Source organism: Lemur catta, chromosome 1, assembly GCF_020740605.2.
Source record: "Lemur catta isolate mLemCat1 chromosome 1, mLemCat1.pri, whole genome shotgun sequence".
NCBI lineage: Eukaryota > Metazoa > Chordata > Mammalia > Primates > Lemuridae > Lemur > Lemur catta.
In genome coordinates, this window is record NC_059128.1 from 107,143,428 (window position 1) to 107,167,738 (window position 24,311).

Sequence of the window (24,311 nt, forward strand, 5' to 3'; positions counted from 1 at the left end):
TCCTCGTGGGCGCCCGCCCCTGAGCGCAGCTGTTGGCGGCGGCGGGGGCGCGCCCCGGAAGCCCCCACCCCCTAGAGCGCTCGCCCGGCAGGCGGGAGGGCGATGTCCCCCAAGACGTCCGGATAGGCGGCGGCGGCTGAGCGCTCGCGCCCGGGACGGGCGGCAGGAGTACAGGGGCGTCGCCGGAGGAGCTTCCAGCGAAGTTTGTCTCCTCAGGTGTGCGGGTCCCGGGGGACAGCGAGCTGCGCGGACCCCTCGGCGTGCACCACGGGCCGGTGGGGATGGACGGCCCGGAGGATACTTCGCCCGGCCGCGTCTGTGCTTGTTCGCGGGCCTGAGGTCCCCGGAGGATGACCTAGCACCAAGGATCCCCGGCCGGCCTCCCGAGGGCCCCGTGGACTAGCTGACCCCGCCGGGCCGCTCGCAGGCCCCGAGGCCGGGCGGCATCCGAACTGAGCCGCCCTCCCGGACGCTCGGCGCCCGCGGGCGCAGCAGGCCCTGCACCGGGCTCGCAGCCCGAACTGACGTTTAGTACAATCGTTTCCTTTGGAAGAAGGCTTTTTCCCTTTGGGGTTTTCGTTGCCTTTTGTTTTCGTTTTAAAATTTTGGAGAAGGGAAGTTGGGACACAAGGAAGAACCGCTCGCCCCCAGGGGGGTACGGGCTCGCCGGCGGGACGCCAGAGCGCTGGGTCCAGGATGGATGTGGTGGACCCGCAGCAGCTGGGCGTGTTCACGGAGGGCGAGCTGATGTCGGTGGGCATGGACACGTTCATCCACCGCATCGACTCCACGGAGGTCATCTACCAGCCCCGCCGCAAGCGGGCCAAGCTCATCGGCAAGTACTTGATGGGGGACTTGCTGGGGGAGGGCTCATATGGCAAGGTGAAGGAGGTGCTGGACTCAGAGACGCTGTGCCGGAGGGCGGTGAAGATTCTCAAGAAAAAGAAGTTGCGAAGGATCCCCAACGGGGAGGCCAACGTGAAGAAGTAAGTGGGGCTTGCTGGGGTCGGCCTCCGCACCAGGCTGGTTGTTTCCTCTTCCTTCCTCCTCCCTTCCCTTCCTTCCTCCTATCTGTTCTTCCTCCTCTTCTCCCTTCCTTCCCCTTATTAAAACCTGAGCCGACACGCCACCGCCCGTGTCCTCCATGCCAAGGGAAGTGTGGTTGGAAACCTGCACGAGGACTTTCACCCAGCCGGGGTCAGTTGCCGCAGCAGGGTGCGGGTGTGTTTGGGCTCTTGGACGCTGGCTGACATGCCTGGGTAGCAGCACCCCTCTGTGCCACCTGTGTCCGTCCGCTTGGCCCTCCTGGCTGTCCAGGGAACGTAGTTGCCCAGAGGAATCAGCTCGTGTGGGTTTGGGCCCTGAGAGTTTGTGTTCCACCGCCAGCAGGTTTTTGGCACACTGTGTGGCCATTACCAGGGCCAGACAAAATGTGATTTGTTGATCCTGTCAGAGGGAACCCTGTGGTTGCCAAAACTAATGGTTTGTGCTGGCTTATCAGTCAGCAGGAGGCAAAGGCAGCCTTTTCTGGCTGGCCTGGGTTGTGGCACTGGAACTGTCCCCAGCTTAGGCGATGGCACCCTTCTCTAAGGGGGTAATCTGCTTTCTGTGCTGCCATCCCTACATAGCGTAGACAACCTTACTTTTTCTACACACTTCTTCAGGCGCCACCCTGGGCATCCCAGACGCACCGGATCTGAGGCTGAGAGGCTCCTCCCAAGGGCGCTGGGGGTGCCCCTTCCTTATCGGCGTCAGACACTCTGCACCCGCCCTGCCTGGGCCTCTGCCACTCTTTCAGTCCTCTTAACTTTTGAAACTTCACCTTCCTTTTCCAAGAAAGGACCTTATCGACCAGGCTAGACCTGGGACTGGTGGAGACACCCTGCAGGGGTGGACGTGACCTTGGGAGGAGGTCCTGGGAGGGGCTGCTGCCTGTGTCAGCTCTCGCCTTTCTCCTTCCCAGGGGCCTGACGGGCTCTCGCTCAGCCTGATTGGCATTTGGGCCGTGACGTCCACTTGGGCCGAAACCAGAGTGACACAGGCTCCAAAGTTATCACATCGGGAGCCGGAACAGTCTAGAGCCAGAACAGTCGGGTTTAAAATGGGACCAACTGGGAAGGCGGATGTGTTCCCATGAGGATTTTTAAAGTCTTAGTGCCCAGTGTGGACACTCGTAGGAGGCGTGGCCAGGTGTCTTGGGGCGGTGGGTCAGTTCTCTGTGAGCTGGGGGTTGGGTGGGTTGGGCTGGTTGGGCAGGGCTGGTCCTGGGGGCAGCAGGTGCACGGTGGGAGTGAAGGGGGCAGGGACAGGGGCAGCAGGTGCCTTCCCAAGAGGCAGCCACAGCCTCATTCCCAGAAGTCAGGAATCCAGGCTTATATGCCGACTTCTGAGTCACTTTTCTCATTAGTCTAGAAGCATGTGGACTTGGGCTGCCAGTTTTTGACCTCTGTTAGCTGTGTGGGCACTGAGGGGAGCTCTGCCTCCTGGGTGCCGTCGGGGAAGAGCTGCTCATGTCCACTCATGCTTGGCTGGTGGCATGGCCATCCTCAACTCCCAGGTCCTTGGCACCTGCCCCTGGCTGGGAATGGTTCGCTGGTCTCTGCTTCTGCTGGCCCCTGCTTCTGCTGGCCCCAGCTGCTGGGGTGGAGTCAGCTTCAGGCCTGTTGTGTTCTGGTGCTGGTAGGACACATCTGAGGTGCCTGGGGAGCCAGCCGGCTCCTGGGGGCCTCGGGGTGCATGGCCGGATGAGGCGGCAATGGGGCTGCCCTGGCACCCTGTGTGCCTCTGGCACCTTAGGCTGTGCACCCGGTATGTGCACTGCCACTCCCTGAGGGGCTTGTCCTTCAGCACCCCAGTCCTGGTGGCCTTGCGCTCCCAGTGCCCAGGAGGAAGCTGTGGGAACCCCTGTCCTCTGGGGGTCTTCAGGGATAAACCCGTCCAGGGGGTCACCTTGCAGCAGCAGAGTTGAGGGGGTTCAGTGTCTGCACACTAGCAGTGGTGCCCGGACACTGGGGCCTGTGGCATCGGAGAGGATGTATCGACTGGGCCTGGTGTGTGTGGCTGGGGCACGATGTGTTCATGACGAAGGCACCATTCAGAGCATGCAGTGTGGGTTTTGGCAAATGCACATGCAAGGTCAGCAAGAGGACGCTTCACTGCAAATGTTGTCATTGGGACAAAACTGAACAGCAAGTGTCTGAGCCCCTGGGTTTCCTGGATGGTCAGTGGAGGTCTCTAGCCTTCCTGTGAGCACCCAAAGCTGCTGGGAGGTCCCCAGGACGTTGGCGGAGACAGGCCTGAGGGCTCTAAAGACTCTAGTCTCACCCCTGCCCAGCAGAAGAACAAGGGGGAGAAACTGAGGCCAGGTGGGTGGAGTGGTCAGCGGTACCTGGATTAGACTTTGCGCTACGGCCACCCGAGACCTTGAAATCAGCTGTAGGTTCTTGCTGGAGGACAGCGTTGGATTTCATCTGCTCAGTCCTGGACATGGAAGGGCTTTGCTTCTTGGGAGGCCTCTCCTTGGAGTGAAGGGTGGGCCCTGTGTTGTCCTGTCCCCGTCTTTGGGGCCCAGAGATTTGCAGCTGTGAGTTGGAAGCCACCATGCCCCCTTCACCAGCCCCCAGTGGGTGCTGCTGGGTGGACCCGCCTGCCCAGGAGGCTGGGTGTCCACTGTCCCAAGTCCTAACTGGAGGCCTGAGGAGGTGTGGGTGGGGCCTGCGAGCTCTCAAAAGAAAAACATTGTGTCCACTCCCAAGCCCCGCGATCCGGCCCACTAGCCAGTCTCACTGCCAGCCGGCTGCAGGGAAAAAGGCTCCTTTGTCTGTGAGAAGCTTAATAAACTCAACTCGAATTGTCCCTCTCGTAGTGGAGTCCGGCCTTCCAGTGCGTGTGGGAAGCTTTCTTCTGAGAGTGTGATGTTGTGGGCCTTTGCTAGGGGGTTGTCGGGGGCAGAGTGAGGCAGCAGGCAGCCTCTTGTCTCCTTTTGTTCCTCCCCGGGAGGGCTGCCGGGTGGTCTGCCTTGCGAAAACTAACAGTTCTTACTATGAAGTAGGAAACTACCAAAAAGCGCCAGGACATGCATGTCCCACCTTTTTCACCAACAAGCACTTACTGTGGGCAGGTAGTAAATGCACCCGGCCTGCGGTGTACACAGCTTCTCTACCCCTGCCATCACGGTGCAGTGGCAGCCAGGGCCACTGTGGACGGCGTGGCTGCTGGCCCCGTGGCACCTCATTCAAGCATGCTGAAACTTCAATTTCTTATCATTGTTACCTCTCACAAAATATTGTTCTTTTATGTCCCCACTGCCCCACTGTTTAGAGATGTAAAAATCACTGTGTGCTCGTGGCCCAGCTTTGGGCTGTGGTTCTCTGACCCCTCCCCTGCTGCCTGAGGCAGATCTGTCTTCTTGCCCAAGGGAGGACTGTCCCCATCCGTGAAGTGCACCCCGAGGCCTTTGCTTCCCCCGAGGCCTAGCTGCGGTTTGTCCGACAGCTGTGGATGGGTCACCCAAACACTTGCTGTTTCAGAGAGTTACTTTGTGTGCATGCTGCGTGACAGGTGGGCACGGCTGTGTCACCAGAAGTGGGGTTTCTGGGTCACAGGGAGCGTGTGTGTCTGATAAGTTGGTGTGGTGCTCAGGGGTGGTCCCCAGCCTCACCAGCCCAGAGCGCCCAGGCACGGTTGCCATAGCTCAGAGTGGCTCTGCAGCCTTTCTCCCTGGGGCAAGGGGTGCATCTTTACCTGTGTCAAGTGTCATTTATAATGGGCCCACACGGCCATTTGGGGAAGTGGTGTGGGGTAATGTGCTTAGCCCTCCGGGTGGCTCCCAGAACCATGGTGTTGGGCGGCTGGCAGGAACAGCTTGCGCCTGTGCCTCTGTGCAGCCAGAGCCTCCCTGGCTGTGCTGCTGCCAGGGGCCCTGGGAAACATGACCATCTCCTGATATTTCGCTGGAAGGTGGACAGCAGCTCAGTAGAGTGCGGGGTGAGGCTGGACACCACCTTTGCCTTGACTGGGAGACATTGGGATCTGGGTGGTAAACGATTCAGATTTTAGTATGTTGAGAACTGGAGCCCTGGACTTTGTCAGCTTTCGTTCTCCCGGCAAACAGAACGTCCCAGGCAGCGTTTGTGAACTTCCAGCCGCGTCAGGAGGGGTTCCACCAAGAGGCCCAGGCTGGCGGGCGCCAGAGGCAGCCAGCGAGGAGGCAAGGGTTTGTTCCCGTGTGCTCACCCATGCCGGGCACCACCCTTGTGTGTCTTGTGTGTGCCTGTCCCTTGGCAGAGGGAGGCATGACTGTGAGATGAGGTGGGAGCCAAGGCTGGGGGGCGACGGTCAGTTGCCTGGAGGTCTGGGCTGGGCAGTCAGCCATGCTGGGCGCACAGTGGGCTTTTGGTACTTGTGCCAGGCCAGGGCAGGTGTAGAATGCCGATTCCTTACCCAGGAGTCTGGGGCGCCGACCGCAGCTGGTGTCAGGGAATCACAACAAAGCTGCCCATATCCATATCCACTGTGTCAACTGAACCGGATTTGATTTTCTTTTAACAACTTCATTGGCATGTAATTCACACATCATAAAGTTCATCTTTTTGAAATGTACAATTCAGTGCCATTTAGTACATGGACAGAATTGTGCCATCATCATCTCTATCTAGTTCCAGAACATTTTCATCACCCACATGGGAACCCCATCCCCTCCACAGCCCCTGGCACCCACGAATCCACGTCCCGTCTCTGTGGATCTGCCTGTTAGGGACATTTCATATAATGGAGTCACACACTGTGTCCTGTGTCTGGCTTCTCTCACTGAGTATGATGTCCTCAAGGTCCATCCACGCTGTGGCCTGTGTCAGAGCCTCATCCCTTTTCATGGCTGAGTGATATTCCAGTGTGTGGATGCACCACATGCTTATCCACTCACGTGTTGATGGGCACCTGGGCTGTTGATACCTTTGGTGGAGATGAATCATGCTGCTGTGACACACATGTGCAGGTGTTTTGTTGAACTGCACTTTGAGCTGCCTTCCCCTGGCTTCTGTCCCCTGGGTGCCTGGACAGCTTATGCCTTACTGCAGAAGCGCCAGCAAAGACTGGGCCGGGGGATCTTGCTGTGTCCTTGGGCGGAGCCAGGACAACACCCAGGAGCCTGCTCTCTTGGTGGCTCCTTCCTGTGTGGAGGGTTGCCGGGTGGAGGGGGGCTGTCCGAGGACTCCACACCTTCCTGACTGTTTTGTTTCTAGGTGGCTGTGGTGACTGCTCCCCGCCCCTCTGCAAGCTTGAGTGGCTTTTATGACTCTGCTTCCTCTTTTCTCTCTGGTTAATCAACAAGTCACCTCCACGGCCCACCTTGCCTGGCAGCCCCATGGCAGGTCACCATGAGGAGCAGCCCAGCGTCCCTCCATGGTCCCTCCCTGAGTGGCTGGCAGGGGACTCGGAAGCCTTCCGCTCTGCTCAGAAGCGCTTCCTGTGTCCTTGCCAAGGGCTTAGGTTTTCCTTCTTTAAATATTGTTTTTCTTACTTTTTTCTGGCCAGAGATGTAGTCCCTGTGTGAAACGTTGAAAATAAAGAGAAGATAGTGCAGACTCCTACAGCCCACACCCCCAGGCTGCTCCAGCCACAAGTTCTGTTGTCCTCTTCCTGTGCGTTCTGTTTTGCATAGTTCAGATCCTGTCAAAGGTGTGATTTTATAACCTGCATTTCCAGCTACTTCCTCTCAGTCCCTTTTGCACATAATCCTGCCCTCTGGCTCCTGAAGATTTCTCACTTGTAGAATTTGACATGGTATCTGGTCCTCTTGGTATAAACACTGTGATCTGCACTTTGCACAGAGCGCTTTGGTCCCATTTAATGAAATCAGCGCGCAATCAGCACACAGCTAGAGCAGACCAGCCTATCTGCAGAGCGCAAACCTTTCTATTTATTTTTTTTAGAGGAGACTTTGTTGACATCAGAGTGAGAGCAGTAAGCTATTGATTTGCAGAGAGGAAAGAGCAGTGTCGTCTGCTTTTGCTTGGAATTCACTGGTGGTTATTTTTTTTGGTTTTTTTTTTTTGAGACAGAGTCTCTCTTTGTTGCTGTGGCATCAGCCTAGCTCACAGCAACCTCAAACTCCTGGGCTCAAGCGATCCTCCTGCCTCAGCCTCCCAAGTAGCTGGGACTACAGGCATGCACCACCCTGCCCGGCTTACTTTTTCTATATATTTTTAGTTGTCCAGCTAATTTCTTTCTATTTTTAGTAGAGACGGGGCCTTGCTCTTGCTCAGGCTGGTCTCGAACTCCTGAGCTTGAGCGATCCTCCCACCTCGGCCTCCCAGAGTGCTAGGATTACAGGCGTGAGCCACTGTGCCTGCCGGAATTCACTGGTGTTAACTTCTCTTGGAGATAAAGAACATTTGGGCCGAGGTGGGCGGATTGCTTGAGCTCAGGAGTTTGAGGTTGCTGTGAGCTAGGCTGACACCCCGCACTCTAGCCAGGGTGACAGAGCAGGACTCTGCCTCAAAAAAAAGAAAGAAAGAAAGAACATTTGGGGGGTGGTTTTGCCGGACAGCAGTGGGGAGAGGCGGGAGGTCTGGTCCTGTGTTATCTCAGGGCCTGGGGATGCAGCAGAGCAGTGGCCTGTTGGAACTTTGGGGTGAGCTTGCCAGGGACTCCGGCTTGTAGGAGGGTCCCTGCGTCTGCTCTCAGCTTTGAAGCTGCCATGGTTTCGCTGGTGCTGTGTCAGAGTCCAGGCCACCCGAGGCCGGATGGCCCCCCAGCCCTGGGGAGGGGGCTAGATGTATCCAGATCCCCATTGTGTCAACAGACGTTTTAGTGCCATTAAAAGTGCTGAAGTTGTCTCCGGGTGGAGAGAGGTCTGAGGAAGTTTCCAGAGCTGGGGCTCTGGCCTTGTGAAGCCACAGTCAGTTTGCGTTGAGGAATCTGACTGCGGTGGTGCTGGTCTGTGCTGGCCGTTTCTGGTCTTGTTTGGAGCTGGGGTCTGTGTCAGTGTGGCATCTCAGCGACCTGCTGATTATAACTACGCTCGAATCCCACATGCATGCCCTTCTCCCATGCGGTGTCTCGAACGCTCCTTTGCACACACTGAAGCCGCCCAGTGTAGTCCTCTAGGGCAGGTGCCCTGTACCTGTCTCTGAGCCCTGGTTGCTGGCCCAGGTAGCAGCTTAATGAGTGTTTATTTGGCCGAGTGAACAGTAGGTGCTGGAGAATGGTCTCTGAGAGGAGCCAGCTCTGCCTGCACCTGAGAGACCTGACCTGGTGCTGGGGGAGGGGTGATTCGACTCACCCCCTGAGTCCCCAGGACAGCTTGAGGGCTGGCTGCCCTGCTGAATCTCTGAGGGGACAGAGAAGCCCTGACACTGCTTTGTTGGGGTGTCTCCTGCTTGTCCTTGGGCACCTTGGGAAGCAGAGTGGGGCAGGTGGCGGTGGTGTGTGGGTGCCTGTCAGCCGGAGGCCAGGAGGCTTGGGTTGGGAAGGGCAGGTGGTGCTTGGAGCCTGAGAAAGAGTGTTGGGCTGCTGGGAAGTGCTGGGTGTTCATGGGCGGAGCTGGGGAGACATCAGTTGACTCCAAGGACAGAGTGGTGGTCTTAAAGGTGGGTGGGGCCACCAGGGATTGGAGCGTCCTTGGAGTGTCAGAGCCACCTCACTGGATGTGGCCATGTGACAGGGCAGAGGCCACTGAGCCAGGGCCCAGCCCAGAGGGGTGTCTGGAGACACTGTCCCATGAGTGACCCAGTGGCTGGGACGGGGGGCAGGGGCTGTACTGGAGGGCAGGGCAGTGGGGCTCCGGGAAGGCAGCAGAGGTCACCTGGGCAATATCTGGCGACATCTGTGGTTGTCATGACTAGAAGTGCTCCCAGCATCAGGGGGATGGAGGCAGGGACGATGCTCAGCACCTGCAGTGCCCAGGATGGCCCCACCCCAGAGAACGATCCAGCCCCAGTGTCCCCAGTGCCTAGGGGAAGACCCTGAGTTAATTATTTGGAAAAGAAACTAACTTCTGTTCACACTGGACACTAGAACAAACTCCCAGGGGCCGGTGGTGTAGACCAGGTGGCCCCTAGCTCTTGAGACTCCCTCTTCTTTCCCCACTCAGTGTCTGGGTTTTTTTAATTTATTTTTTATTTCAATAGGTTTAGGGATACAAGTGGTTTTTGTTATATAGGTGAAATGTATAGTGGTGAAGTCAGGGTAGTTAGTGTCCCTGTCACCCAAATAGCACATGTACTCAATGGTAACTTGGGGTCCCCTCCACCCCCGCCTCAGCTTCCCTGGGTGTATCTAGGGAGTGGGGGGGGCACATCAGACTGCATTTTCCAAGGCCCCTACCGGCCCAAGCTATTTCGGCACAGGGCCTGGGAACCTGCATGGTGGACCCCCAGGGAGGCCCTGCGCTTGGGGCTCTAGTCACTCTAGTCAGCCTGAATGGTGAAGGCAGGGGGTGGGGAGGTTCCTTCTGTGCCTTGGTTTCCCCATGTGCAGAACGAGAGCTCAGGCAGCAGACACAGTGCTGCCAGGTGGTGCTTGCTGAGCCCGGGCCAACTCCGAGATGTTCTGGGACCGAGGTCCTGCCTTTAGTGCATGTGCAGCCTCCTGAGCGCCCTGAGGGACTGGGGCCTCCAGCCTGCCGAGGACAAGCCTCTGCAGCAGCTTTTCCCCTCCTGGTGACTGAGGAGGCTGCACATGGGTTGAGCCCCTGGGTTGGCCTCTCTGTCCCCTCCGTGTGGCTGAGGTTGTGCGTGGAGCCTGGGGTGGGGGTGGGCTGGGCCCTTCCTTGGACAGGGGTGCTGGGGAGGCAGGCAGGGTGGGCCCTGAGGGTCCAGTGACTGCCCTGGACCTCACTGAGAAGGGGTTACATCAGGGGGTGGGTTGGGGCTGTGATGGGTGAGAGGCAGGGTTATCCTCACTGCCTAGCTGCAGGAGCTGATGCACCTTCACGATGCAGATGTCCGGTACTAATGGCCTTGCGTGTCCGAGTGCCCGGCCTCTGCCCCTCCTCTGGCCTGGGTGTCCCTGAGGTGGTGGGCACTGGAGCCCCTGAGACCAGGCAGCTGTGTCTGGGTCCCCTCTCTCAGCCCTGGCATCTGGGGAGGAGGCACCTTCCTGGGTGGGGGCCTCAGTGTCCATCTCTGGCCTGGCAGTGGCTCGAGATCGTCCCCATCTGAAGACACAACAGCCCAGCCCTGCCCTGCTGTCTCCTTGTGAAGCGAAGGCACATCCTGCCTCCCACAGCTCCAGCGTGCACTGCCATGGATGGGCTTGAGACCCTCCTCAGTGGCTCTCAGGGCCACAGGAAGCCCTGGGCGGTGAAGGGTGAACTGGGGCTGAGCTGACAGAGCCTCTCAGGCCCACCCGGGCCTGATACACTCTCTGGAGCAGCCCTTGCAGGCAGGAGGGAGCCTGCCCATGTGGGCCCCACGGAGCCATTGCCGTGTCCAGCCTGTCTCTTGAGTCCCCTTGTGGCCTGGGTGTCTGCCATGTTGTGATGCGGGCCTCTTGTGGGGCAGTGTCCCACAGGGCCCCCTTCCCCGCCACCCACCTCCCTCTTCCTCTCCCCTGGCTCCTCCACATCCAGCCCTAGCCGTGGTGGAGCCCTGTTCCCTCCCTCTGAGGTTGTACTGAGTGCTGAGCAGTGTTGGAGCTACAGGTGCGTGTACTGGGGCAGTGGTCAGAGTACGCTTCCCAGAAGAGGTGGCCTTCTCATGGGGTCCAGCCTGCAGGGTGGCACTGGGACATGCTGAGTGACAGGACACCCCTCCTCCCAACTTTTTGTTTCATGTTTGGGCTTCCTGTTGAAGATTTAAAAAAAAAAAATCAGCTGGGCGCAGTGGCTCATGCCTGTAATCCCAGCACTTTGGGAGGCACATTCAGAGTATTGCATGAGGCCAGGAGTTCAAGACCAGCCTGGGCAGCTTAGCAAGACCCTGTCTCTATAAAAAATTAGCTGGGTGTGATGGCACCTACCTATAGTCCCAGCTACTCGGGAGGCTGAGGCTGGAGGATCACTTGAGCCCAGGAGTTGGAGGCTGCAGTGAGCTATGATTGTGCCACTACTCTCCAGTCTGGGCCACAGAGTGAAACCCATCTCTAAAAAAAAAGAATCTTCATTGAGATACTGTTCACATACTATACAGCTCACCCATTTATAGCCCACAGTTCAGTGGTATTTAGCACATTCACGCTGTTATGCAACCACCACCCCTCTCTAATTCTAGGACATTCTCATCACCCTAAAAGGAAGCCCCTTCTCTGTCAGCAGTCACTTTTCAGCTCCTCCCCGGTCCCTGGCACCCACAAATCCACGTCCTGTCTCTGTGGATCTGCCTATTCTGGACATTTCATATAAATGGAGTCACACACTGTGTGTCCTTCTGTGTCTGGCATCTCTCACTGAGCACGATGTCCCCAAGGTCCATCCACACTGTGGCCTATGTCAGAGCCTCGTCCCTTTTCATGGCTGAGTGATAGTCCAGTGTATGGATGCACCATGTTGTTGTTTTTTTCATTTGTCCACGGATACTTGAGCTGTTTCCACTTCTTGGCTGTTGTGAATGGTGGTGCTATGAACATCCACATACAGGTTTTTGTGTGGACATATAATTTTGTCCTTTGGGTGTGTACCTGGGAGTAGAATTGCTGGATCACAGGTAAGTTGTCTTTAACCTTTGGAGGAATGCCTGGCTGGTTTCCTTGTCCACCTACTGGGTTTGAGGGCTTCACTGCTGGTCACTTTGTTTGGAGAAATGAAGCGTCTGTGTCAGGGCAGCTAGCCGCAAAGTGGGAACTGCTGTGTGGCCTGCTGGGCCCTGCATGCTGGCCATTGTCACAGGTGGCAGGCATGGCCAGTGCCTGGCGGGCCAGGGCACTGCAGCATCTATCTCTGGTGCTTCTCTTCCTCCCACACCCTCTTCCGTGGGCTGCGCCTCTGGTCACCCTTGGCTCTCCCAAGGTGCCCTGGGAGAGGGGCCTATGGAGGAGTCGAGCAGGAGGGAGTCTTGGGAGAGTGCAGGGCGGCGCTGGCGTGGCCTGGCTGAGCCGTGTCGTGGACCCATCGGGGGCCCATACGTAGCCCTGGCTCCCACCCACAGTGTGTGCTCCATCTGTGCTGCCATTCCAGTGGCCTTCTCACGAACAAACTGTTTATTGTTGGTTAAAAAGTGTAGAGAAGCTGGGCGTGGTGGCTCACGTCTGTAATCCTAGCACTCTGGGAGGCCGAGGCAGGAGGATTGCTCGAGGTCATGAGTTCGAGAACAGCCTGAGCAAGAGCGAGACCCCGTCTCTACTAAAAAATGAAAGAAATGATCTGGACAGCTAAAAATATATATAGAAAAAAATCAGCCGGGCATGGTGGCACATGTCTGTAGTCCCAGCTACCCGGGAGACTGAGGCAGGAGGATTGCTTAAACCCAGGAGTTTGAGGTTGCTGTGAGCTTGATGCCACGGCACTCTAGCCTGGGCAACAAAGAGAGACTCTGTCTCAAAAAAAAAAAAAGCATAGAGAGCATCCAGATTGTGTTGTCCCTCTCCAAGGCCTCCCTGGGGCCTGGCAGATGGGAGGTACCGCCTGCCTGGCAGAGCTGCCCGCCTGGGCCGTCTGCAGAGCCGCCCTGGGTCTCCTTGCCCTGGCTGGTGACTGAATGAACCAGTTGCTCCTCTCCCAGTGGTGGGAGCAGGAGTCCTGCGTCCCCAGGGGGGCAGCCCCTGCTGTGCCTGTGTCAGGACCCTGGCTTGGAGGCCAGGCCCTGTGGGCTGTCATCACTGACGCTGGGGTCTGCTGACACCCTGTCCTCCCCATTCCAGGGAGATTCAGCTCTTGAGGAGGTTACGGCACAAAAACGTTATCCAGCTGGTAGATGTGCTGTACAACGAGGAGAAGCAGAAGATATATCCTTTCCTGAGTTGTGGCCTGGGGTGGGCAGGGCGTCTGTTTGTCCCGTGAGTGGCCCCGGACACGCAGAAGCAGTGGCCGTCATCCCTTAGCTCCTCAGAAATAGCTGATTGCAGCCATTCTGCAGCCCATTGCAGACCTGCTTTCTGGGGCCTTGGGGCTCTGGTCCCCTCCCAGATAAGATCCAGTGCTGTTTCCTGGGTCATGTTGGTAGTATACCCTGTGCCACGGGCCAGCACCTCCACACGGGCCCAGAGCAAGAGTCCAGAGGTGGGTTCCTGGGTCTGTGGCATGAAGGACTCACTATGTGGGTCATGGCTGTCCCACATTGACCCCTGAGCCTGTTTGCGGGCGTCCAGAGGCACTGTCCTCTGCCCGTGGGCAGGGCAGGGGTGGGTAGTGAGTCACCCTGCAGGAATGTGGTGCCCTCCAGGGCCCTGACCTTTGCTCCAGGGAGTCTCCCGGGCAGGGTGGGCTCTGGTCCTCTGTGGGCACAGACTGGCCCCATGACAACCCTCCCAGGGCCTTCCCTGTGGGCCGTGGCATTTGACCTGGGGTTGCTGGGTGTGCGCTGTGCCTGAGGGCAGTGCAGAAGGCCAGGGATGGGGTACTAAGGGCCCTGGACCCGCCTCAGCGTGAGGCCCTCACCATCCCGTGCCCTCTGCCCTGGTTTGTGGAGCTTGTTTCACCAGCCCGGCCACTGCGGGGCCAGGCCTCTGGCAGCGGATGGGGGCCCTGCCTGCTGCGCATGGTTTCCTTAGCGCTGCACGTATATGGTGATGGAGTACTGCGTGTGTGGCATGCAGGAGATGCTGGACAGTGTGCCCGAGAAGCGGTTCCCGGTGTGCCAGGCACACGGGTGAGTGCTGCAGGGTGTGCCCCAGGCTGGAGGATCCGTCCCCATGTTCAGGCTGGGTTTTCTGATAATCACTGAAATGAAAGCTCAATTTTTTAAAGTAGAGTTTTGGGGACCCCAGTTTGTGGTATCCATAGCCAAGCTGCTGCAGAGACACCTGCTGTGGGCCCCACTGCCCGTGGCCAAGGGCTCCCTCCCCCAGGAAGCCCCTGACAGCTGCCTGCCAGCCCGATGGGCCCCCAGGGGCAGGGATGGGGCTCCCTGGTCTAGGAAGATGTTGAGGTGCAGCTGGCCTGTGGCAGGTGGCGGAGTTAGGTCAGTGGGTAAGCCTGGGGTTCCTGGCCTGGGCGGGAGTCACTCCAGCCTTGTGGGGCCCAGGTGGGCCCAGCCTTTCCTCTTGTCTCTTCGAGGTCCGTGTTTCTACAGAAGGGGCCCCTGTGAGGTTTGGAGAGACCCCGGGGCAGGCCAGCAGCAGGAGGGGTATCCCAGCTGTGGTCAAGTGTGCATGCCTCTTGCAGGTACTTCTGCCAGCTCATTGATGGCCTGGAGTACCTGCACAGCCAGGGCATTGTGCACAAGGACATCAAGCCTGGCAACCTGCTGCTCACCACCGGCGGCACACTCAAGATCTCTGACCTGGGCGTTGCTGAGGTAGGTGCTCCTGCCGCCATGGGGCCTGGGGTAGGCGCCCTCCTGACCTCCCTGACGGCCTTGTGGCCCTGCCCAGGCCCTGCACCCATTCGCCGTGGATGACACCTGCCGGACCAGCCAGGGCTCCCCGGCGTTCCAGCCACCCGAGATTGCCAACGGTCTGGACACCTTTTCTGGCTTCAAGGTGGACATCTGGTCGGCGGGCGTCACACTGTAAGTATCCTGGACCCCGGCCCCTGCCCCCAGCGCATGAGCATGCTTGGCCTCGAGGGACCCATGGGGTGTGGGTTGGCCAGGAGTCCAGAACCTCCCCTCGCCCAGGTGTCCCTGGGGCAGCCACAGGTGGGCCTGTGATCAGTTTCGTGGAGACATGAGTCACACACTGCATGGTTCACCCTCTCAAAGGGTGCAGTCTCTCGGGTGTTGGCACGTTCACAGAGGAGCGCAGCTGTCCCCTCCACCTCATCCCAGAGCCCGCGGGAGGGCCTATCCCAGCGGGCCCTGGCCATGCTCCCCACCCTGCACTCTTTGTGTGGGGCGAGTTGTGACCTCCACCCATGTGAGGCAGCCTGTCGGAGCCCACAGAGCTCTACTTTGGTGGCCGAGCCAGGGGCTCTGTCCCTGAGGCCTGAGCTGGGGCTCTGAGGGTGCCACAACCCTGACAGTCTCTCCTCCTTTCTCTGGAAACGAAGCTACAACATCACCACTGGCCTGTACCCATTTGAAGGCGACAACATCTACAAGCTGTTTGAGAACATCGGGAAGGGCACCTACGCCATCCCAGGCGACTGTGGCCCCCCACTGTCTGACCTGCTGAAAGGTAGGCCTGGTGCCTCCCCCCACCGCCTGGTTTGCTGGTTGCCTGCCTGCCTGTGGGCCCTTTGTTCACCCCATTTGAACCCTACACCCTCCAGGAAGCTGGGTGGGATCTGCCAGGCCTCTGCCTGCTGCATTTCCCAGGCGGGCAGCAGGTGGCGCTGGCCACCCGGCTTCCACACACACAGCCATGTGTACCCCTCACCTGTGCCTGTTGGGCCCACCCTAGCTTGGAGGCGGCCAGCGCACATGTGCAGCCTCTCAGGCTGTGCCCACCCAGTGGGCCTGGTGGGTTGACATGCTGCACTCGGGCACCTGCTTGTTGTCTCTGGCAGGCCAAGGGCGGGCAGGTGGGTGGGCAGTCGATTGTGGTGGGGCTCGCCTGATGTCGGCGCTGACTGGTTTTCTGGTCTCTGTCCAGGGATGCTGGAGTACGAGCCTGCAAAGAGGTTCTCCATACGGCAGATCCGCCAGCACAGGTGAGCAGCCGACCCTGCAGACACATGGGAGGCTGGGGTCCTGTGGGGTCACCGCCGACCCCGGCCCCCTGAGGCCAGCCAGGTGGACATCTGGGCTGAGTGGATGCCAGAGTAGGTTCTTATGGGGATGCCAGGGGTGGGGTGCAGCGGGGCTGGACGTGCAGTCCCCCATCCCTCTCTGTCCCCTGACCGTGTGCACTGCCTGCAGCTCTGTGGGGCCACCGGGGTCACCCACTGAGCCTGGGTTCTGGGTGTGAAGGTATGCATGCCATCCCTGTCCCAGGCCTGAAGACACACAGGGGAGAGGCAGGCGAAGCCTTACCCCTTCCCTTCCTCCTGGGCCTTCCGTGCCACAGCACGTGCCCAGGATGCCCAGGGTGCTGCCTCCCCAGCCTGGGCCCCATTCATCCAGCCCTGGGAGCTCAGGACCCTCTGCTGGGGGCCTTCAGGGCCCCCCTCCCCAGCTGCCTGCCCATGAGCAAGGGCACCTGGTGCTGACTTGGGTCAGGGGACCCATGGGAAGCTGGGGAGCAGCCAGGTAGGGCATCAGTTTGAAGAAATTTTCCCAGGGGTATCTTGGGAGTAGATAGGGCCTGGGCCTGGGACAGTGAGTCTCATGTGGGACCACCAGGGAGGGCATCACTCCTGGCCTGCTGCTGGCTCAGTCCCAGGCAGCTGTCCCAGCACAGGAGCAGGAGCCCAAGGAGGCGTGGGCGGGCAAGGTGGCTGTCTTCTGCCAGCTCCCTGGGCTGGGGCGTGGCCACCAAGGCCCCTCCTCCCTGTGCCTTCTGCCCGCTGGCTGGATGGTGGGTCGGGCTGGTTGGGCCAGGGATCACGGTGGCATATTTCAGGGTTTGTGGGGATGGCAGCTGAGCCCACTGGGTCTCAGGCCTCTCCTAACAGCTGAGGGTTGGGGGCAGTGCAGACCTAGGTGACCTATGGGCCGCCTCCCAGGAAGGGGCTCCCCAAATGGTCTTTTGCTGTGGCAACCTGTGGCCTCTGTGTGGGTGAGCTGAGGGGTTAGGCACAGAAAGGACCTTAGGCTGGGCAGGGGCAGGGAAGGGCTGCATGGGCCTCAAGCATGCCGGTCTGGCCCCATCTGTGTTGGGTCAGCGGGGTGGGGCATGAGCTGAGCCCAGGTAGGGTACCCAGGGCCACTCATGGTGTGGGCTCTGGTCCTGTGTCCTGGTGGCCTGCTTGATCCTGGGAGAGCTGTGGCAGACGGGACGGGGTTGGAGAAGCGTCTGGGAACTACAGAGACCTCAGGTCCCACACACACGACAGGCCCAGTGGTGACCAAGTTGCCGGGCCCTGCCAACCAGCCTCCCACACCCATGCTGACGGGCTTCGCCACTGCTGGACTCTTGCAGCTGGTTCCGGAAGAAACATCCGCCAGCCGAAGCGCCGGTGCCCATCCCGCCCAGCCCAGATACCAAGGACCGGTGGCGCAGTATGACAGTGGTACCGTACCTGGAGGACCTGCACGGTGGGGATGAGGATGAGGACGAGGACCTCTTTGACATCGAGGACGACATCATCTACACTCAGGACTTCACGGTGCCCGGTGAGTTGACAGGGGCTGCACCTGTGTGCACTGAGCCGTGAGGAGCCCCTGCCTGCCCGGCCATGCTGGCTCAGCCTGAGCGTCCTCCTGGTGCAGAGTGCCTGCCTGTCCACTGCGGATGGGTCTGTTCCTGGTGGCAGATCCTACTCCCCAAAGGCCTCCACTGAGTGCAGCCCACCTACACTCGGGGGTCCGCGGGCACGCAGCCCCAGACAGCCATCCCAGTGCCTCCCGCCACCCTTCCTGGCCCAGGTTCCAGCAGGAGCAGGTGGGGGAGCTCTAAGGGCATAGGGCGGGGGCTTCCTGCTGTTTCCTCTCAGGCTGTGAGAATTGGGGTGCTGGGGACCCCTCAGACACTGGCCTGAGGGAGGGTCCAGTGGCCCACCCTCTCCGCCACCCGAGGCCACCTGCAGGCGCTAACTGCCACCGCCCTTGCTTTCCCAGGTGACGAGGAAGCAGCTGAGGCAGGGCTTAGCGAGCATCCGGGCGCCCAGCAGAGCCAGTGCTCAGACTTTCCTGGAGAGGAAGCCCAGGTGGCCGGCACCACCACAGTGCCTGAGGAGCGGCAGGCCTTAGTGTAGTGGCAACCACAGGCACCTGCTCCCCTGTCCACCCCTCCTCAGGTGGCCCAGCCCCTCCCTCAGCTCCCGGTTTTATTCTGTCCGCCCCAGGTCGGTTTGCACAGGTGCTATGATAAAGCTTTGCCTGCTGTGTGTGCAGATGGATACTTGCGGCCTGGGCCGCCGGTCAGGGAGGCTTCTGTCTTATTGCTGAGGCTGGTGCAGGGCTGGGGGGCAGGCGAGAGATCAGGCCCCCAGCACACAGGGACAACTGCCAGACTGGGGAGGGTCCCAGCACAGCAGGGGCCCTTGGGGAGCCCGGCCTCCCCCTCCCCAGTACAGCTAGCCCCACCCTACAGGGTGCCCCCCAGTGGCCCAGCAGCACCTGGCACTCCCGTCCCTACTGAGGCTCCCTTCTTGCCAGCCATGCCCCGAGGCAGAGCAGGGGGCTTCTGTCATATGTGCCACTGGGCACCTGTGTCTGGGGCCTCAGCCCAGCCCCTTCCATGTGGAGTCCCGGGGTGTCCTGGGAAGTGCGGCATGCGGGGTGGTGCCATCCCTGGGCGTGTCCACCTTAAGACCCCTATTGGTGCCTGTTGTCCATCTGGCCCTGGGTCTGAGGTATCTACCTCTTAGAGCAGTGGCACCCTGTGACGGGGTGGGTGGGGGAGACCTGGCTGGCCCCGTCCAGCCCCAGAGCATTTGCTGGGACATGAACCACACACTGACCCCACAGCAGCCCTTTCATGCCGGGGCCCCTGGGCCAGGAGCCAGCACCCGCTGAGGGGCCTGGGCCTGTGTGAGCCCTGAGCTGCCCCGGGAGGAGGTGGAGGCTGGGCTGCCTTTCCCGTGACCCCAGTGACCCCATGTGGCTGGCAGGAAAGAAACACCGGCAGGGAGAGCAAGAGGGGTGACCCAGCACAAGGCCTAGGACGCACTGGGGTAGACAGTTCCCATCATGCTTTCAGCTGCCCTGGACAGGTGTGAGAGGTGCCTCTCTGAGCCCAAGCCACATCCCTAGGCTGGGAAAGTCCCTGCCAGAAGCAGGACAGCTGCCCCGGGGGCCAGTGGCTTGTCCACCAGCGGCTTCCCGCAGGGCGGGGTCCCAGACCACCGGTGGGGCAGAGGTCTGGGGCAGGACGAAGGGGTGGTGCCCTCGTATGGGCAGGTCCCAAGGGCTCTGCCCACTGGCTTGGAGGCCCGCTGGGTCCCTCTTCCATCCTGGCAGCCCCATCAGACTGGGGCACAGGGTCCCCACACTTGCTTCAGTGGAGACTTGAGTGGCTGTGAGCCCAGGCCTGAGAGTAGAGGTGGTGCTCCCTTATAGAAGTGTCTTTCTAAAGCCAGTGGCTTCCCGTGCACCTAGGTGGGTTACAGAAAGTGCTGGAAGCCACTGAGTCAGGCACTGGCCCCTTTGTGGGGAGGAGGGCTCTGAGTTGGGCTCTTGAGAGCTGCCAGGAGGTCTGCAAGGGGCACAGCAGGCCGACGCAGAATCGGCGACTGTTCCCGACTGAGCAGTGTCGGCTCCCGGTGGTGGACAGGGCACGTGGGCTGTCTGTGTCCGGCAAGCTTCAAACGCCTTGTGAGGACAGTGTCCTCTGGACAGGGTGCAGGTCGGCAGCCTGCAGGAGCTGGGGGCTGCTGGAAGGCCGAGCTCCTCGTCCACAGCTGGCCTGTGCTGGCGTCTCGCACGCTGTGCTGGAGCCTGGCCCTCCTGTGTCCTCACAGGTGAGTGCTGAGGCTCCTGTGTCCCAGGATGCACAGGCATGCAGGACAGGTGGGTGAGCGTGGGCTGGGGCTCACCCTGGCCAGCCTTCCTCTCCCTGGACGGGAACCCCACGGGGGGCCCCTGCAGGTGCAGCAGTCTGAGTGGAGGGGATCATTCCTGTAGGCCACCAGTGGGAGATGCAGCCCCTGGGTTCTCCCAGAGCCACCAAGAGGTGGCATTTCAGGCGGGAGAGGACCTAGGCCTGTCAGGGGACAGGCACAGCCTGGGCAGATCTGGGATGAGTCCCCATGCTGGGGTGGGGCAGGCCTGGCCCAGGGGTCCCTGGGAGGTGACCCCGGCTCAGGCCACACTTGTCATTTCCCTTCTAGGACAGGTCCCCGAAGAGGAGGTCAGTCAGAATGGACAGAGCCGGGGCCTGCCCAAGGCCGTGTGCATGAATGGCACAGAGTCAGCACAGCTGAGCACCAAACCCAAGGCCGAGTGCCGGGCCGGGGCCTCCAACCCCACCCGCAAGGCCTACTCCGCCAGCAGCAAGATTCGCCGGCTGTCGGCCTGCAAGCAGCAGTGAGGGTGGCCACCTGCAGGTGGGACACGGTGGGGCCCGGCCGGTGGGGGTTGTGGGGACACCACTTGGTTGCTGTGAGCCAGCTGTGGGCACTGCCAGCACCCAGCCAAGCTGTAATCACAGCAATCACCGTCACGACAACCGCTGATGGGGCAAAGTCACACTGTGGCCACAGCCAGTTCCGCTGTTCACAGTGCCTGGTCTGGGCTGGCATGTTGGTCACTGGGGCCTGTGCAGCCTCGTGGCGGGAATCTGCTGGGGTATCACGTCCGTCCTCATGCAGCCCATGTTATGGCAGTGTCTAGGATGGGGGGAGGTCACTTTGCACAGGACACCAGCTACCCAGCTGGCCTGGAGCTGTGGTGGGCTGCCTGCCTCCCAGGGGACTCCTCCCAGCTGCAGCAGCACCTGTGCTCTGCCCAGCCACCCACTCCCCATGCCCCAGCTGCTCCCAGGAAAGGGTTGTACTGGACTCTGCCCAGAGGCTTTGAGGCTTCTGCGTGGGTGGGTGGTGGGGAGGCCCCTGGGGAGCGGGGCCGTCTGCCGGGGTCTGGCTGAGGCTGAGTCACCCTGGATGCTGCCCGGGCCCTCCCTGGGCACCTCCCACCTTTGCCCCAGCCTGGCATGGGGGGCAGGCAGGCCCCAGGGGTATTGGAGACTGTCTCCTCCCGAATATGTGGGCAGTGGGGTGAGGGCCCCGCCCAGCCACATCTCCTCTCCCAGGCAGCTGGGGTCACTGCTTGAGTCACACAGCTGTTCCCCCAGGGGTGCCACCCAGTGCTTGTCTGCCTGCATCAGAACCAGCCAGGCCGGGTGGGAAACTGCTTTGGGGGAGGCCCAGGCCCTGCTGCAAGAAGACCATGCTTAATTTCCTTGGGCGTGGCTCAAGGGTGGCCTTCCCTGGTGCCTCCTGCCCCATGAAGGCCCAGGAGTCTGGCAGCCCCTGTATGGACCTCAGTTTCCCCACCCTGCCAGTAGGCCTGTGGGCAAGGCCCGCCTCTCGGGGATGGGGAAGTCTGGGTGCCCAGAGTGACCCATCCCCGCCTGCCCTCCTGCCTACAGCCTGTCTCCAGGAGCCCCCACCGGTGCCTGGGCTGGCGCCTCAGTCTTCCTGCGGACTCCGGCCGCTGCCCGCCTGAGAAGGCCGCCACACCTCTGTGCCGACGGCTGCTCAGGACCAGGAGCCTCCCGGAGGGCCAGGTGGGGGGACAGCAGGGACGGGGCCGGCCCTCCCCTCGGTGGTCTGCACGCAGCACTGCTCGATGGCCAGATACAATGGATTTTGCAATCCTGTGCAGAGCCTCCTGGGCAGGGAGGGAGAGGCCCCGCCTTCGCGAAGCACTTTATGTTTAGACTACTGGCCCTCCACCACCCCTCCCTGGTCTGTCTCACTGCTACGCTAGGGCGCCATGCCTAGTGACCACAGCCACAGAGAAGCCGGTGTGGGGCCTCCTGTCACCGCCATGCATGCAGAACCGCTCAGACGGAGCCAAGTGGCTGCCTTGTTTTTGTTGTTTGGTTGGTTCTTTTTTTTTTTTTTTTAAGAAAAAATAAAACAGGTGGATTTGAGCTGTGGTCGTGAGGGGTGTTTGGGAATTGTCGGGTGGCACGGGGCTAAGTCAGGTTGGGGACCCTTGTCCCCCAGGCACGGGCCGGCCTGCAGCCCCCAGCGGACAGTGTGCAGGTCTTGCTGGCAGACGGTGGACCTGGCCCAGGGCCGGCAGGCACAGTTAGGTCTCTGGCCTCCCTCCTCGGGCCTCGTGGCTAGACCCCGGACCCTGGGCCCTTTATCCCCCAAGGCCAGGGGCTCTTGGGTGCCCAGAAAAAACCCAGAGCGAGCGAGAGTATGCAGTAAATATTTATAATCAACCAGAAAACAAAAACACAACGAGAAACTCCATCACTGGATGGTACAGACTGGGCACGAAGCGTCGAGGGCAGAATGGGCGACGCAGGCTAGGGCTCACCCCTTTTTTGGCAATAAATAAAGCTTGGGAAACTTGACACCTTGGCCTTTGGGTTTTGTTTGCGTTTCAAACACTGAAGAGTCTTGGAAGTTCCTGCGGCGACAGGGAGGTACCAGGCACATGCGAGGAAGCGGGGGTGCGACGGACAGGGACCGGGCGGCCGGAGGACCGGCGTCCAGGGCCGGAGGAGGCGGCGGCAGGCGCGGTTATTGCTCAGAGGGGCGCGGGCTGCCGCGAGCACAACGCTGCGGTGAGGTAAACGGCTACGGGGCGGTAGGCTCCTCTCTGACCCATAGCAGCCCACGGTGCCAGCCCCGGGGCTCGCACATGCGCCTTGCGTCCTTGGGGGGGGGGAGCTGCAGCCCCGCGCACACGCCCAAGAGACCAGTGCCTCTGCCCAGAGGACCTGTCACTGTCCTTCCTTCCCAGCCCGGGGCCTCGTGCCTCGGGGATGCCTTGAGAATTCAGCGAAGCGCCCGCAAGGGCCTGCGCACGCGCACCCCTCCTGGGCGCAAGGTGTGGGGGGAGGTGGGGGGCGCCCAGGCCGTGCGCGTGCGTCCTGGGGCCAGCACGAACTGCACGCGTGGTGCGCCCTGGGCGGTGAGGGCGTGTCTGCAGCCGAGCGCGTGCGCCAAGGGCTCGGGGTCCTGGCGCATGCGTGCCGGGCGTCGTGTTCCCGCGTGTCTCCCGCCGCCGAGTCCCCGCGCGGGGCTTAGGCCGGGCTGTGGTCGGGAGACGTGGGGGCAGCGGCGACCAGCGCAGGGGCCGCGGCAACGACGGGTTCGGCAAGGCGGAGCGGAAACAGCCTCTCCTCAAGGCCGGCTGCCAGCTTGTCCAACAGCGCCCCCGGGGGCTCGACGCACAGGCCCGAGCCAGGGCAGCCCCCGCCGGGCTCCTCCTCGATGACGGGGATGGCGGGGTCGTCGCCGGTGCTGCCCAGCGCGCGGCCGTCGGGAGGGCCGTCCACGCTGTCGCCACGGCGCAAGGGTGCACGTGCCGGGCGAGCCGCGGCGGGGGTCGGGGCACCGGCCAGGGGCGGAGCCGCGCGCATGCCGGGGTCGCTGTGCTGCCGGCCGCGCTGCCACTGCTTGCGTGGGTGTGGGTGAGCACGTGCACGGTGGCGCGCAGCGGAGGGCGGTGCATCGTCGAAGTGCGGGTCATGGCGCAGGAACTCGTGGAAGAGCGCATCGGTCTTCTCGTCGATGCTATAGTCACGGCGTGGACGGCGGGGCCAGGCGCGCGGGCTGCGGGGCCGGGTGGGCACGGCGGGCAGTTCGGTGTCGTCGCCCGCGCCACGACCCTCGATGCTGGCGTAGCCACTGTCCATCTGCAGCAGCCGGCGCGCCTCGCCGTCCTTGGGCCGTGATGCGGGTGGCGACGGCGGCGGGAAGGTGGGCGCCGCGCCCCCGGAGCCCGAGCTGTCGCCGCTGCGCACTGAGTCACGGTCGTTGCCGCTGCTGCTGTGGTCCGAGGCGGCCGCGTGCAGCTCTAGCGAGGCGCGAAGGCTCCACAGGTCGCGGTAGCTGGTCTGGGCCTGCTCGGGGCCCGAGTCCCGCTCGGCGTCCAGCTCAGGGTCTGGCTGCTGCTGCTGCTGCTGGTGCTCTGGCCCCACCACTCCACCGCGCTCCAGAGGGGACTCGGGGCTCCCTCCTCCTGCTGCTGCCTCTGCCGCCTCTAGCCTGCAAGCCAGGCCGTGGCTGTCAGAGCCCCGCCGAGCCCCACACCTCCTTTCCGGCCAGCCACCCCGCCGCTGGGACCCTTGGGACTCGACCAGGACCCAGGAGATGAGAGCTTTAAAATGGGGTCTGTCCATTTTGCAGGGCGTGAGTTTTGGATTAGCCCTGAGCCCTGGCGCCTGCTTTTCAACGAGGGTGTCCCTTGAAGTCTGAACCAAGCACTTGGGGAAACTGCAGGTGCCCAGCCTTCCTGGGAAAGGGCCCCCTGGAGGAGGTGACACTCCTCCCATGGGTCACGTTCTCCCCAGCCTCTCAGTGGACCAGGTTGGGTCCAGCTCAACCTCTACTCCAGGGCAGGTAGGGCTGTTCACCAGCCCACCATGGATAAGGAACAGGAGGGTGACACAAAAGGAAGGACTATCCACCCAGACTAGGAACTGCCCAAAGAACCCTGCTCTGCTTCCTGGGTCCCGCCCCTCATCCCACTGATATGGGCCCTGGGGGTTGGGGGAGCGGGTACAGTCACAACAGTTTTTGAGAAGGGACTACCCAGCCCTTAGGA

The 24,311-nt window shown here is 61.2% G+C and overlaps 2 protein-coding genes across 3 annotated transcripts in view; one reads left to right on the top strand and one right to left on the bottom strand.

Annotated features, from left to right (window-relative positions):
- STK11 (serine/threonine kinase 11) lies at nucleotides 1-22,110 on the top strand. 2 transcript variants are annotated; one of them, XM_045543318.1, is made up of 10 exons: nucleotides 6-986; nucleotides 12,799-12,882; nucleotides 13,656-13,745; nucleotides 14,261-14,393; nucleotides 14,470-14,606; nucleotides 15,086-15,213; nucleotides 15,631-15,688; nucleotides 17,059-17,252; nucleotides 19,910-20,125; nucleotides 21,169-22,110. In XM_045543318.1, exons 1-9 carry the CDS (start codon nucleotides 697-699, stop codon nucleotides 20,107-20,109), a joined length of 1,314 nt encoding a protein of 437 aa, XP_045399274.1. In that variant the 5' UTR covers nucleotides 6-696; the 3' UTR covers nucleotides 20,110-20,125; nucleotides 21,169-22,110. The 2 variants fall into 2 exon arrangements, with proteins under 2 accessions (XP_045399280.1, XP_045399274.1); XM_045543324.1 differs by lacking the exon at nucleotides 21,169-22,110 and having other exon boundaries at nucleotides 1-986; nucleotides 19,541-19,951.
- LOC123632880 (CACN subunit beta associated regulatory protein) overlaps nucleotides 21,952-24,311 on the bottom strand; it is a 13,547-nt gene continuing 11,187 nt past the window's right edge. The window contains exon 10 of the mRNA XM_045543617.1: nucleotides 21,952-23,752. Within this exon, the coding sequence (XP_045399573.1) occupies nucleotides 22,786-23,752 (967 nt within the window). The 3' untranslated portion in view covers nucleotides 21,952-22,785. The remainder of the gene's footprint in view (nucleotides 23,753-24,311) is intronic.

Excerpts from the sequence above, each read along its gene's own strand:
- STK11 (XM_045543318.1), top strand. The coding sequence starts at position 697 with ATGGATGTGGTGGACCCGCAGCAGCTGGGCGTGTTCACGGAGGGCGAG. Across the intron at positions 12,883-13,655 it reads AACGAGGAGAAGCAGAAGAT|GTATATGGTGATGGAGTACT; the intron begins ATATCCTTTCCT and ends TTAGCGCTGCAC. Across the intron at positions 17,253-19,909 it reads TCAGGACTTCACGGTGCCCG|GACAGGTCCCCGAAGAGGAG; the intron begins GTGAGTTGACAG and ends TTTCCCTTCTAG.